General features: G+C 47.9%; 3 protein-coding genes across 3 annotated transcripts; 1 reads left to right on the forward strand and 2 right to left on the reverse strand.

Moving 5' to 3' along the window:
• Nucleotides 1–3,239: 3,239 nt before the first annotated feature.
• Nucleotides 3,240–8,495, forward strand: F5147DRAFT_709399 (uncharacterized protein). The gene is made up of 13 exons (XM_041438194.1): nucleotides 3,240–3,821; nucleotides 3,878–4,030; nucleotides 4,089–4,249; nucleotides 4,297–4,357; nucleotides 4,410–4,741; nucleotides 4,793–4,878; nucleotides 4,930–5,003; nucleotides 5,056–5,293; nucleotides 5,340–6,504; nucleotides 6,557–6,615; nucleotides 6,671–7,269; nucleotides 7,327–7,719; nucleotides 7,779–8,495. The coding sequence occupies exons 1-13, from the start codon at nucleotides 3,481–3,483 to the stop codon at nucleotides 8,296–8,298; spliced, it is 4,182 nt and encodes a 1,393-aa protein (XP_041289855.1). The 5' UTR covers nucleotides 3,240–3,480; the 3' UTR covers nucleotides 8,299–8,495.
• On the reverse strand, nucleotides 8,496–10,219 carry F5147DRAFT_709406 (phosphatidic acid phosphatase type 2/haloperoxidase). The gene is made up of 11 exons (XM_041438195.1): nucleotides 10,012–10,219; nucleotides 9,933–9,953; nucleotides 9,785–9,859; nucleotides 9,721–9,732; nucleotides 9,638–9,662; nucleotides 9,480–9,588; nucleotides 9,356–9,427; nucleotides 9,168–9,305; nucleotides 9,039–9,115; nucleotides 8,907–8,982; nucleotides 8,496–8,850 (listed from the first exon to the last, which is right to left on the reverse strand). Exons 1-11 carry the CDS (start codon nucleotides 10,152–10,154, stop codon nucleotides 8,603–8,605), a joined length of 996 nt encoding a protein of 331 aa, XP_041289856.1. The 5' UTR covers nucleotides 10,155–10,219; the 3' UTR covers nucleotides 8,496–8,602.
• A 661-nt stretch (nucleotides 10,220–10,880) lies between these two features.
• Nucleotides 10,881–13,613, reverse strand: F5147DRAFT_709420 (uncharacterized protein). Its single transcript, XM_041438196.1, has 13 exons — nucleotides 13,058–13,613; nucleotides 12,946–13,002; nucleotides 12,822–12,900; nucleotides 12,490–12,772; nucleotides 12,414–12,438; nucleotides 12,219–12,307; nucleotides 12,083–12,166; nucleotides 11,976–12,017; nucleotides 11,902–11,922; nucleotides 11,597–11,853; nucleotides 11,362–11,547; nucleotides 11,219–11,310; nucleotides 10,881–11,164 (listed from the first exon to the last, which is right to left on the reverse strand). Exons 1-13 carry the CDS (start codon nucleotides 13,549–13,551, stop codon nucleotides 10,975–10,977), a joined length of 1,899 nt encoding a protein of 632 aa, XP_041289857.1. The 5' UTR covers nucleotides 13,552–13,613; the 3' UTR covers nucleotides 10,881–10,974.
• Between the last annotated feature and the right edge of the window lie 247 nt (nucleotides 13,614–13,860).

Genomic DNA, 13,860 nt, shown 5'->3' on the forward strand with positions numbered 1-13,860 from the left:
AATATAGTCTCCTAAGCCAGACCTGTCGAAAGAAGATAGCCGTTTCTTTGGATTAGCACTGTTGAGGGTGAAACCAGCGTTTTATCATAGTAGAACAAGGTCAGCTACGAGAAATCATTTAGTTCACTTAATGTCAACTCCTACAATGTGATGGTCAGCATGCTGTGGCTGAATAAGGCAGGCTGCTCACGAGCCAACCGCTAGCAAACAGTTAATTTGTTGCACAAAATCTACCACTCACCAAAATCACCACTCCGACTACTTGTCTGTCAATGCCCGAGTGTTTGAACCACAGGCCTCACAAATGTAGAAACGTGTTTATTAGACATCCCAGAGACTGCGAGATCATCGATTTGTGCGGTGGATATTTCTCGAAAAATAGAGTCAGGTCAAGATCCATATGAGGCAGGGAAGAACCATGAGCTGATGTTCAAATGGTTCGCGCACTGAAGCAGAAGAAAGAGTGCAAAATTGTGCGAAAGCGATTAAATGCTAGAAAATGCATGAATCACGGGCGCCGAAGACATGAACCTTGCGTTCCCGACCGATGAGAACATGATATTGTGGGGCCTGGGCCAGCCAATATCAGGAATTTGACCTTATGATCCTTGTGCATACTACATACCGCAGTTATTGGTTCCTTTTCGGTTCCCATGAGCGTGGTGATGACTCGGAGTGCCCCCGTATGCTTACAAGTGTTGATCCCTAGTAGTTCTGGTCAGTGATGACTGAATATCACTTCTGTCAAAGCCTGATCAGTGACTACGGGTCTGAGCACTGAGCTAGGACACTAGTCGGCTTGTACTAATCATGATGGAGTCATGGATTGATGCATTCATGCCGAAATTGAAACTGTAAGCTTACGTAACGAATTGCTTTAAGTGACCACTGGTGGCTCGGTTGAGCCAAAACGTCTTCCCTCACTGGTAGCCGGCGGGCTTGCATATGCGGAGGATTACCATCGATTTTAATAAAGAGCTCAAGCTCTAACCCTAGGTGAGTCGTTAATACATTTTGCCAATGGTTTCTGATATTAGTGCTGACTCAATTTCAGCAGTGAAGCTTGCTTTCGGTGGCCTGTACTTAGCGACGCTGATTCTTCACAAACGAATCAAGTAGCACCAATAAACATTGGTTGTCACGAATCGCCTATCATACATCCTGATTCGATGGTCTTGCTGCGATCCTTTGAAATTTACGATTTTCGCCGATCTTGGGTTTGACATGTCGACATTTCAAGCTCTTGGCATCAGCTTCCACGTTCAACATTGATGAGCGCTGATACCGCGGTCTCTGATATTTGTCCGCACTGAACATCGCGTCCGACAGATTACGAGTAGGCTTATGACCATATGTTTCCCTCGCGTGCATCTCCTATTGAGATTGCGGTGCTTCTAACTTCTTGGAATTTCTTTGTCATCTCCAAGTTGCAGTCCCACATCATGGGAGGTCAGGATCCCTCGGCACAACATTTCAACTCATTTCAAGTTATTATGCCACGCCGGTCTAGAACACTACAAATCAGTCTTCTCGGATCGAAGTTCCATCACCGGGTTGTCTTTTGCGGTTAGCATGGGTGACAGCTCATGACCACTAAGAATGGCGTATTGACTATGGATACATGTTGCACCTCTCTGTACAACGACACGGTTGCAAATCCGGCTTATGGTCCGAATTTACCCTTTCACACACAGGTTGGACGTCTGGCTTGTCGTTCTTCGGCTCAATCTTACTAGGCTTCGCAATATTATAGCCACTCTCAAAGTGCACCCACTTTTCTCGGCGGGCGACTATTTTGGGCCCCAAGAAATCAATATCAATATTTGTCAGGTTTAGCCTCGGGCCAGGACTACACCGTCAAATGAGGCCAGCTTCTAAATTTGCTTACTGGAGAATGTTGGCGCCAAACATTCTTTGATCGTCTCCCAAGGCTATATTCGTCGCTCAGCTCTTCGGAACGGATGTATCGATTGTCATATTAGTCGCTCTCTACGTTGTGTTTTCGACTGCTTACCCCCGAATCAACGACTTGACTCGGGCGACGTGGGCATTCTCCACATCTGAGGCCTGAGGTGCAAGCATGGCGTGCAGTCACCAGTGGGTATCGCCATGTCTTCAACCGCGTTGTCTATCCCACTGTCTTCTGGGTATACGACCATTGCACTTAGAATGACAGCCATCACGTCCGTCGTTTCAAAGTAACAGCGGTTCCTCCAAGATACTATATCTTTGTACCGTAAGTGGTCGTGGTCATCTTACCGACTACATCTGACAAGTACATGAAGTAACTTCAATGCTCTTGCAATTCGGTTGATGATACCGAGTGAGTGACAGCAATGATCTTCATGTTTGTATGTGGGCTCGTATCCTCTGACGGTGTTTTCAAGGCCACTCTGGCATTCTTTTGGAGAAGTGTGTGTTCCATGAGATAATGACCGAGGTTTTTATCTGATGCCTCACGCAGGTACTTTGACAGCTACCAGGCATATTCCTATCCGGTTTAATTACAGTAGAAAAGGTGCTGGTAGTACTTATCATAAATGCCGTGTTTGCGATTTTGGGAATTTCTGGTGCCACATGCGGGACGGCCGCTGGGTCGATATATACTGAACAGACACAGTATTATGGTCTTCTCTGCCAACCTGACACCCAAACAGGTTCCAGAGTTACCGAAGCCTTTTGTTGCGAGGCTTCTGAGTATGATATATGTGACTAGTTTACCGATATCTGCATCCATTAGCTGGATAAGAACACTGGTACTAGGGAAGAGGACATACCCGAGTGTATAGTACCGTGACGCCTCTGTCTGCTATTACCACGTTCACAGCATCGGTTATGATTCTCCAAACTAGTCCATATTTCAGGTACATTCTGTCATCATTTCTGTCCAATTTCTGTCATTTGGCAGTCGGATCAGTTTGGAAGAATTAGAGCAAACACTCGTTGCAGTTTGAACAACGTGCCCTTCGCCAAATTTTTCCTTATAACTAGCACGGCGCTACCGCGCCCACGTTGGAAAAGTTTCAACATGTAATTTGGAACGTTGGTGGCCCGGCACAGAGCAAGGTTAGATGATCCGCGCGTCGGCCCGCCCGTAGTGATCTACTTATATACATCATGTGCATATTCTCACTCGGTCTCTCCCACTTACCGAGTAATCCGAATTTGTATATCCGGCGGGAGTCAGTGACTACACAATATCTATAGTATCCGAGTCAGGTTAGATATCCTCTACCACAAGTCGCTATCAGTCTCGTACTAATACTTCTCTCTCCCGCAGCGGCTATAACTTATTCTTCATCTGCAATAGGACCAGCCTCTAAAATACAGATATCCGACATTGAAACAGCCAACCATTTATTCAGAGACACCGTCTGTGCCGCCTTATCATCGGCACCGACATACAACACAGCCGAGACGATCTCGAGGAGGAGTGATTTTATCACCCCCAGCGATCGTTCAGTCTGATAAACCTAGCGCATGACCTTGCTCCATGTCTACTTTGCACTACGCAAGCAGCAATCCTTTCACCGCCTGCTCAATGGCGGTCCTGGACAACCTTCCACATCTGTCAGCACCAGCAGCGGAAAATCATGGAAGCGCGCGGGGGTACTGAACGGAGGAATGGCCCTCGAAATAAATGCTCTCGATACCCTTGGCAGGTCAGTCCTGCACCTGGCATGCAGCTCCACTGAGGCTTCAAGCCTGGAATATGTCCGCATGCTCCTCGCCCACCCAGCTATCAATGTGAACATACTGGACAAGGAGAGTCATTGGACGCCCTTACATAGGGCGCTATATGCGGGAAACGTCTCTGCTGCGTATGTCTCTATTTTCGCATGTGTGGCCGGTGCAGTATTGTCTTACTGAGTTGAAGGATCCTTCTTTTGAAGCGCCTGGATATCGATACGTCCATCAAGGACTTAGAAGGCTATACTGCTCACGACCTGTACAACTCAACTGTGAGATCTGCAAAGCCTACCGAGGACGAAGAGACTCTTGCCGAACTGTTTACCTGGGGTACGAACAGGTAAGTCGACGTGCTGATGGAATTGAGTTATCACGTCTTATGAGGGTTTTGACATCAGAAACGCAGCATTGGGGCTGGGCGATGGAAATGATAGGGCATATCCGGATGAGGTCGTCATTCCCCGTAAGGACGATGTAGCACAACAGCACAACAGGTCCCTCGACGACCGCTTCGCCCCAATTCACGTCCGGCAAGTGTCAATGTCCAAGCTTCATACAGGCGCGTTTTGTTCGGGGTATATATATGCCGAGCTCACCATTCCGTAGTTGTACTCACCTCCGAGCCTCGGGATAACATCCGTGTGTGCGGCTTCGGCGGTGGAGGACGGTAGGCGCAGACATGTACTCGATCATACGTTGCATTGCTAATTTTTCTGCAGTTTGGGTCCAAGTCAACATACACAGTATGCCCTCATGCCCCTTCCCGATATCAAACACACCATTGAGTCCGTTGCGCTTGGCCAAGACCACACCCTCGCGCTCACTTCAACTGGAGAAGTTCTCACATGGGGACTCAATCGCTTCTATCAGCTTGGATACGTCATTGAGGTCTCATCCTCGGCTAAACAAGATGAGCATATCCAGGCTACGCCGCGAAAAGTCGGCTCGTTGAGGAGAGAGTTTGTCAAAGGTGTTGCAGCGTGCAAAACCGCTTCTGGTTGCTGGACAGATACGGAAGTATGGACGTGGGGCACGAACGGCGGGCAACTTGGTTGGTTACTTCTCCTGAGTTGTTAATACATGCTCATGTTGAAATTCTTAGGGTATGACAAGGCGCTAGTGCCCGTCCAAGTGCTCCCCCGTAAAGTCTCCAGTATAGTGAAGCCTGTTCGCGCAATAGTGATGACGGTTTGTTGGAATTTTTATATAGTTCTACAATAAGAGTGACTCTGGATCCAGGAAACCCTCATGGCATGTCTACTTCTCACGGGCGAAGTCTTGTGTGCTTGGTCTGGAGGGATTTCCAAGATTAGGTCGGACTTTTCCTAAGCTCGATTCACTTTCTTTCTGACTCTCGATACCTAGTTTCCCCACTCAGAGATTCCCTTCAGAGATCTCTGTTTACCGGCCCCCGCAAGCAATCAAGGGTCAAACCATCATAAAGCTCAGGAGCTGTGATGACACCATCGCCGCCCTCTCATCGAATGGGGAAGTATTCACGTTTACCTCACAACCTACTGGAGAAGGCGATTCCGCAAAGAGTTCCCCTGCTTTCAAGCCTCAACGCATATGGGCCCTGAGACGTCAGTTCAGTGCTGTGCAGGTGGGTGGGTTCAAATTCAAACACCATCCCGTCTGACGTCTTGTAGGACGTTGATATTGGGGCCGATGGAACTGTCATAGTCTGCACTCAGTCTGGACATGTTTACGTCCGCTTGCGGAGCGCCAAGGGAGGTCAGAGTTCCGGTGCCAAAGCATTCAAATTCCAGCGCATACCGTACATACAGCGTGCTGTTGCTGTCTGTGCAAACAGCACAGGGGCGTTTGGGGCTCTGCGCGTCGATTTTAAACCACTGCCCATCCACGTCACTACACATTCATTTTCATGTGATATTACTAAGATCCAACCATACCTAGGTCCGTCATCGCGTGCGGAGGCACTGTCTGCGACACTAAACATGGAGACACCCGTCTTGGATGCCGACGAAGATGGCGAGGACGCGTTGATCCTGGATGATATCGGAGATCTATCGAAGTTACTCCAGGTTCTAGACCAACGCAAGAACGCGCCAGATATCGTCTTGCCCTATAATGCCGACGTGGTTGTTGTCACTCCTGGTCCACTGCACCTTCCGGCTCACCGACTCATTCTCGCTGTGAGATGTCCAGTATTGGGCAACATTTTGCATACCGGACGACCATTAAATGATAAATCTTCAGGGATTGAGGTCAGTCTCGTCCCAGGAGACAGGATCCACATTCAAATCATTGGATGTCATCCGTTCACGGTCCTTATTCTCCTTCGATACTTCTACTTGGACCAGCTCCTCGCTATCTGGGATTTACGCATCGGAACCCCCTTTATGTCCCAATTTCAAACATTTGCTGTGAAACCTGTAGCAATCAAGGCGGAACTTCAATCACTTGCACGTATATTCAATCTTCAACTTCTTTTGAAAGCACTTCAATCGCCAGGGAAGCGAGTCCCCACTCCTTCACAGGCAGAAGACTTCCGCCTGCTCTACCAGAAAACCCAGTTAACCGGACATTTACGGAATAATACAAGAGAAGACTCCCTTGCGCCCGACGTCGCGCTCCACCTCGCTGACCAGGTCATCGTTTGGAGTCATTCAGTGGTGCTACAAGCCCGCTGTCAATTCTTCGCCAGCTTCTTTGAAAATAGCGTGTGGACATCTAAGCGTCGTGATAAATCGGGTATCATCGACATTGATCTCAAGCACTTGGAGTGGCAGGTCATGCAATATGTCGTTCGATGGATGTGTTATGGAGACGAGAACTTGTTTGAATCTCTCGGTGTGTTTTCGTGTGTTATTTTCATCGTGTTGGTCATCTTACTGCATCGAAGACTTTGTGCAAGGGGTAGATGACGCGATATCCTTCATGTTATCTGTTCTTTCCGCAGCGGTAAGTCCACGTGCACTATCATTAGGCACATGGTTCATAATGCAACTTCAACCAGAACGAACTTCTACTCGACCGCCTGATGCTTCTATGTTCACAAGTCATTTTGAAGTATCTCGATGTTTATAATGCGTGCTATTTGCTCGCTGATGCAACGCACATCAACGCGACCCATCTCGTTGAACGTTTGCAAAGTTACATCACTGCAAATCTGGAGATGATGCTAGAGGGTCGCATGTTCGAGGACCTTGACACTTCCATCGTGCGGCAACTTTCCAAGTACATCCGCAGTGCACAGATGACAAAGTCCCCGGTCTCTCGTTCTAACTTACTGGCGAACAAAGCGCTGCGGAAGCACGCCGAATGGCTTGCTCGACAGGATATTCCAGCCGTATTTGAACCTGTAGACAGGCCACAGGTTCACAGGGATTCTCCGAAGTCATTGACTGCGAGCCCAATGAAGACTCGCCCAATTCCAAGTCTGTCTGTGCATCCGGCAGCAGATTCGCCCAAGGCTACTGATACTGGGCCGTCAGGAGATGAGCTGTTCGTGATGGACCAAGTACCTTCATCGGATACTCCTAATCATCAGATACCTGTGATTGCTGAACTGTCTGGATCGGTACCGGTATGGAAACGGTCCATCTCCACTCCCAGGTGTGTGGAGCTTTTGCTTCTATTCTTACTATACATTGTGCTGATACCACTATGAAGGACCGATCTCAAGGCCATTATGGCAGAGGCTGAGAACACCAAGATATCCGGTGTTCCAAACAGAGCAACACACGTTACTATGGTCAAACCTAGTCATGAGTCTTTGAAACAGGTAGCTACGCCACAGCGTAGGACCGTGAGCTCGTCGCTGAAGCCTGATGCGTCACTGACACCGCGTCGAACGCCGTCTGATCTTGACTTGGGGAAGTCTTCGCTCCCCGAATCATCCGCCGCCGCGAAGCTAATGCATGCGAGAACACCTCAGCGGCCAGTTCCTCAAGCCGTACCTTCATCTTCAAAGCCTCAGCCGAATGCATCTTCACTCGGCCCTGTCTTTTCCCCCATTCGACAGGTGCCTTCGACGTCCAGTTCACCAGGTCCCCGACGTGTTTCGTACGTGCCTACTGTTCCCCTTGGCCACGTGCCACGTCTTTCTGATTCATATATACCAGGAATATGGGTGCCGCATGGACCCTTCCGCCTGTTCAGCCAGTGGTGCAATCGAGCGTTACAGAATCATCCTCACTTTCATTTGCTGAGATACAACAATTACAGCTTCTGCAGGGCATACCTGCAGCCAAGGACAAGCGATCGCTTGTCGAGATTCAAGAAGAGGAGCGAGCCATTCAACTAGAGGCAGACTTCATGAAATGGTGGGCAGCGGAAGAGGCGCGCACTCAAGCAGAAGCGCACAGTATCTCTGAAACACAAACGCAACGTGCTACTCCTTCTAAGAATAAGAATCGAGGAGGGAAGAAGCGATCTTACAGTGCTCGCTCGAAGCCTGGTGAAGCGCACCCTGCTCATGGTTCTAGCCGTTCCAAGGAGGGGGGGAAGCACTCTATGGTACCGGCAACTGACGGTGCAATGCCGCAGGCTGGAGGATCTGGCCCAAAGAGTCGAAAGAGACAGGGGGCTGCTAGGCCGGCGGTGGATGATTCCATCCATGTTCAACGGACCAAGGGGCGGTGAACCGTGTAGCAAGCCTCCAGCCAGTGCCCTTATAACAATAGTATGGACTATGGGAGTCGTTGGAAGGAAATCATGAGCACCGAAGCGATACCTAATTACTTGAAGTCTGAAGATACGTAGATGCATGCGAAATTGCGAGTGCCAGGAGCTTTGTCGGACCACTGTAACCACACACTCTGACCTGGCTATAATTCACCAACAGTTTGTAAGGTGCTAATATTTCGAAATTCAGATAAACAGTAAATTTGGCCCAGGATGTCTAGTGCGCAAAATTACGTACAAGAATAAAATACTGTAACGAAGCTTATCGTCGAATCCCAGTCCTCGGATTACGTCTCGTGCTGACCACTTCGTCATCTTCATCATAGCTGTTTAGCAACGGTTCCGCAGCTCCGCTGATTCCACCCAATTCAACACTCTTGGTATCTTCGAACCGGGTAGCGTATGGTAAATGTGCATCTGCCGATGCTGGGTGAGGGTAATACTGCCTGTACGAAAAATATGCAAGGAGAAATCCAAGAGAAGATCCAGTCACAACGTCCTGCCAGTGGTCTGAATGGCAAAGTGAGTAATCTAATATGATTTCATTAAAGAAACAAGGATCGTACGACGATAGTCCATAGTGCGCGAAACTGCCACGAACAATGCACCGGCAAGGGGAGTGATAGATATCCACGCTTTAAACTGAATCATGGGTGGTAAACACGCGCTGCATTATCCACAGGGCAATGGAAACTCACGACGTATCCCCGGGTGTCAAATAGATGCAGTTTACCGGCCAAGTACAAGGCGAGGAATCCGAGGCCTGCAAAGGACACTACAAATAGACATATCAGATCTGTGACAGGGAGAGACGACATTGATCATACTGCTGGAATGACCGCTGGGGAAACTTCTCCATCCATCTTCGAGTATCCTCGATACCGTCTGCGTACATATATCTACAGTAGATAGGCCCCAAATAGGATCTGCAGAGCCCGTCGTAGGCTGACAGCGCGAAATTAAATCTGTGAATATTGTAAGACACGCCAAGTACTAGGTGAAACTGCAAGCTTACCTGGCCGGGGTCGTCCAACCGTGACTTTGACAAATTGTGTAATGATCCTTGTCATCGACAGAGAGAGGGTCACTGTATTGTCATGAGTAATGATAAGATGTAGCTATTAGATTTAGGTACATACATCCCAGAGTGCTGTGGTGGAAATCCCACCATGACTGGACTGTCAAAAAATTGACAAGGCACTGAACCACGAATGGGACGCCATAAGAGATGAAGCCAAGAGCCGTTGTCTGACATGTTGTTAATGAAAAGACTTTGTCCATGTTCGCTGTGACTTACCCCGACGCGTTCATTAACAGCATAGCTGGTGGGTATGAAGTGAGCGTTGTAAGTAGGGAACCCAGTTGATGAATAATACCCACGGATATCGTAATCTAACAAGGTCTCAAGTGAACATGTAACCTGAATGGAAGCATTGAGACTTACGAGACATCAGATAACGAGAAGTGCCTCTTGAACCCAGATACTTGGATGTGGTTGTCGATGACCCAAGAGATTGCCCTGCAAGTTAATGCAGTCTTTAGCTCTGGGTGCTTCCATGCCTGCAACCTTGATGGTGGCTCCAAATCCTTACCAAAGCGAACCAGATATGATCCTTTGGGGAAAGATACTACATGAGTTCAAGCTCAAAGTTCAGTGGTCAAGAAGTTCACCAGTCGGGGGCATATGATATCATAAATCGCCGTAGACCTGGATGTAGTCCACGGTGCTCTTGGCTCATGGTGTTTGGAATGACAGGATTTGACTCCAGAGTATCAGTGAGAGTTGCAAAGGTATAGTCCGTCGGCTGCTTCATGGGAGTAAAGTTATTCGCGTATGTACACTTCAGGTCTTTTCAGGTCGTGCTCTGTACATGTGTTGATAAATTAATCTTTCGTTCTCACACAAGGTTCTATTCCTTAAAGGGCCCGTCACGAGGAGGAGTATCTCTTACGTATTACGCTCGTTTTGCCAACACAGCTCATCGTGAAATGCTGTGTCATATGTTCCAGGACGGTACTAGGCAAATATTCATGCATTCATATTCCGCATTCTATATCTCTCGAATCTTCCACAGAGTCGATAGTGCCAATACTAGTCAATACCACGATGACCTAGTAGTAGGAGTCTTGTGTAATTTTAGTCCTTGGGAACTGCGGCTTCGTACTCCGCCTGCCGCTCTGCCACATTCCGTGCCTGTATATTTGTGCCGCAACAGTCGACCGTCGTCGACTCCTTCGTGATACATCCGACCCCCATCATCAGGTGGCAGTGACATGCCATGATGCCAGGTAGCGAGTCTGATTAGACGTATTTACACAAATTTGCCTTTTTCCAGATGTACATGGTAGAGCAAAAAAGTAGATAGTATCAGATTCGAACGCCAAGCGAGGCAAATGCAAATGATGCAAATGATTGTACACGCATGGTAACCGGTGCGTGACACAGCCGTCGATCTACGCATGAGATAATATCAGCGCTGGTCTCCATTAAAACGTATGAAATCCTATGCCAGTGGTTTATATTCCCTCGGAATGTAACAGGCAGCTTAGCAACTGATTCAGGCATTCGACGCCACAAACTCAGTTGACGATAAAGTAATAGTCATCCCATATATACAAATCCCGAAGTATGTGCTAAGGTCGAGTATTTCTTGAGGGGAAAATCTTTTCTAATGGCTCGAAAAGGCGGAACTCTCTTGCTGCCCAGATGAACCAAAATATGAACATGGTGACGACCACGCATCCACCGACAACTGATGCCAGCATGGCCACTGTCGTAGACTTGAACACATTGTACAGAATGGCGATTGCGAAGTATATCATCCTAATCGAGAATAAGGTGACCATTAGCCCGGTGATGGCGTAGTAATCCACCTACCCCCACATAAGCATTGCGTAGGGAAGACTGTGAACCGTGGCAAGGGCTCTCACTCCGAAAAACGTCCCCGTCATATGAGACAGAAATTCTGTCTGACGGAATTAGTTAGGATGGAGGAGGTAGACACTAGGACCGGAACTTGCTGCTTTGTCCGCTGACTCAAAACCATATCTTTGGTTCTGTCGCACCAGCAGGACTGAGACGATCAAGGAGCCAGTGATGAAGATGATGGAGAGATAGGTGACGATAATCCCGATCGACTGCGACTGGCCAATATTCACATTCGGCACTGCAAGGAAACTTACGTCTACTGCTAACATGACGGTGGACTGGAAATAATCAGGTTACGAAGGAGGACGCTGACATCATAATACGTACATAGATTGTGATCCCAGTCCATTCTGTCATGAGATTTTTGTTGAAGTCTTTCCACCGCGGCGTATTGATGCATTCATCTACCCACACTTTTCGAAGTTCTTCCAAGTGTGATTGTGGTGCCCAAAAAAGCATGACATCGAGAGCGAAAGAAGCACTACTGGTCAGTGGATGAGGGTTTTTATCGTCCTTGTACACCGATTTATCAGCTTCAAGACGAGCGCAGGGTAGACCGCAGAAGTTGAAGAACTTGGCTCTATCTTCAGCATGGATCAGCCACACGCTAGGACATTGAATGAAGAATATACAGAAGTAGTGCATGAATCTCGCTGTCAACGAAATGGTGAATCTTGGATTATTCTGTGAATGTAGTTTTGCTTACCAATAACACAAGTGGAATGTGGGTCATTTGCTGAAGCATTCTCTGGAGATATATATTAGAACTTCAGACTGTCACAGATGAAAATAGTTCGAAGGGGGCCGCCACACCTTTAAGATGGTTTATCAACTCCAAGATTCTGGAGAGTTCATCTCCATCAAAAGGCGACAAGGACGTATCCGAAGTGATGATCTCTGAATCGCGCATTCAAACAGAATCGGACAATTGAATTCAGGCGATAAGTACCTGTACTTGCATGCATGACAAGCCCCCTCAGTTCCTTGATGATCTCCTGTCTATCCATCTGGTGTTTCGGGTAAAATTCGCAATGCGTCCTGCTCGTTCCATGTCATACAAGTCATAGGTTCTGAAATCACATGAACATCAAAATAGATCTCGCAGGAAGTAGTCAAAACTCGTACAAAAATGAGCATGACAAACCAGTATTCAGACTCCAGGGAATATCCTAGTGGTTAGGTCATATCAGCAGCATCGTCACCAGTCCCGCATGACGCACGAATATGGCTCAGATCGATGACGCCTTGGAGCCCACTAAAGACGTCATCCTTCGCTTCGGCGGGGCGATCATGCAGCCAAAATAGTATTCGATCTGTGTAGTCGACGAAATAATAATAGCAAGACACTTCACCCTCTTCATTCTGCGCTAGTTGCACGACGAGGTCAATGTTATCAGCTCCGAGATCCACTGATTTTGTTTTTGCTAGTTCATCTAATGCATCCACACATCTGTCGAGAAACCCGAACATGTTGCTATCCACGGTTGCTTCTGTGAATGCACTCTGCAGAATACGTGAAAAGTGCATATAAACTTCATGATCGAATGCTTACCTTGCACTTGTTATGTAAATATAGTACACCTTCCGGGTGCACACATAGCTCCCAATGACCGCTCAGCCACGGACATGATCTGAACAGTTTGTGATCCGCATTCACCCCATGGCTGTGCACTCACTCGTTTGGGAACTGTATCGTGTGTGCTGGGATTCCATCGCGCCTTCGAGCTGTGTTTCTAGAGGCACCTCCTCAAGATTGATATATTGTCAAGATAGATTGCATTCACGTACACGAGAGGACGATTCTCATATCGTGAAATGTCATCCGCAACGAATGGCACAAGCTTGATATTGGTGTTTGGAACGCTGGAAGGGTTGGCGTTAGGAACTTGTGGAGGCAAAACCGGTTGAGGGGGAATATATTGCTGGGGAATGCATGGTTCAGGCATGGGGAATATTGGCATCGAAGACAACAACACATCTTGCGTGCTGCTTGCTGCACTAGCTGAAGTTATTTGCTGGTTGTGAAGTGGCAGTAGTAATTTGACGGGGGGACATCGCACACCAGAAGCACTGGGCGGTACAGTGCAACAGTCTGCAGGAGAAAGTGTCGTCGAGTCATTATTGCCAGTGTGCCTTGGGAAACCGCGAATCTTCAATTTGGCCACAAAGTGTCGAAAGCAAGTCACGAGGATGCGCAATCTTTGGGCAGATGGAGTTATGAGTGCTGCTAACACTTGGCACAGACTTTTCAAGTGCCTTAGAATCAGCTTCTTGGTCAACATGTTTAGTCGCCTAACGTTCCGAGTCAATGACGGCCTGTTCAAGTTAAGCGGCAGTGGGCACGTAAAGTCGGGGACAGGGCCGCGGCAACTCCCAGTCTAACCAAATAACTTCATGGTTTTAGCGCGCATCCATTGTTGCTCGCTAAGTATCCAAGTCGTTCAACAGTTGTCTTGATGTCGATCTATTGGCACCACTCACACCTGCCATTGTGGCAAGCATCTAGGAGACTATGAACTGCCTCAGGCTAATACACAAACACGATCTTTCGAAGTATGTAATGAAGAACTACCGTAACTCATGCATGACGT

Source organism: Suillus discolor (genome assembly GCF_016758755.1).
Source record: "Suillus discolor strain FC423 chromosome Unknown F5147scaffold_51, whole genome shotgun sequence".
In the NCBI taxonomy this organism is placed as follows: domain Eukaryota; kingdom Fungi; phylum Basidiomycota; class Agaricomycetes; order Boletales; family Suillaceae; genus Suillus; species Suillus discolor.

Excerpts from the sequence above, each read along its gene's own strand:
- F5147DRAFT_709420 (XM_041438196.1), bottom strand. The coding sequence starts at position 13,551 with ATGTTGACCAAGAAGCTGATTCTAAGGCACTTGAAAAGTCTGTGCCAA. Across the intron at positions 12,901-12,945 it reads ACGATACAGTTCCCAAACGA|ATCATGTCCGTGGCTGAGCG; the intron begins GTGAGTGCACAG and ends CAAACTGTTCAG. Across the intron at positions 12,308-12,413 it reads TCCCTGGAGTCTGAATACTG|GACGCATTGCGAATTTTACC; the intron begins GTTTGTCATGCT and ends TGGAACGAGCAG.
- F5147DRAFT_709406 (XM_041438195.1), bottom strand. The coding sequence starts at position 10,154 with ATGAAGCAGCCGACGGACTATACCTTTGCAACTCTCACTGATACTCTG. Across the intron at positions 9,428-9,479 it reads CCACCACAGCACTCTGGGAT|TGACCCTCTCTCTGTCGATG; the intron begins GTATGTACCTAA and ends ATGACAATACAG. Across the intron at positions 9,306-9,355 it reads GGTTGGACGACCCCGGCCAG|ATTTAATTTCGCGCTGTCAG; the intron begins GTAAGCTTGCAG and ends CAATATTCACAG.
- F5147DRAFT_709399 (XM_041438194.1), top strand. The coding sequence starts at position 3,481 with ATGACCTTGCTCCATGTCTACTTTGCACTACGCAAGCAGCAATCCTTT. Across the intron at positions 4,742-4,792 it reads CACGAACGGCGGGCAACTTG|GGTATGACAAGGCGCTAGTG; the intron begins GTTGGTTACTTC and ends TGAAATTCTTAG. Across the intron at positions 6,505-6,556 it reads GAACTTGTTTGAATCTCTCG|ACTTTGTGCAAGGGGTAGAT; the intron begins GTGTGTTTTCGT and ends ACTGCATCGAAG.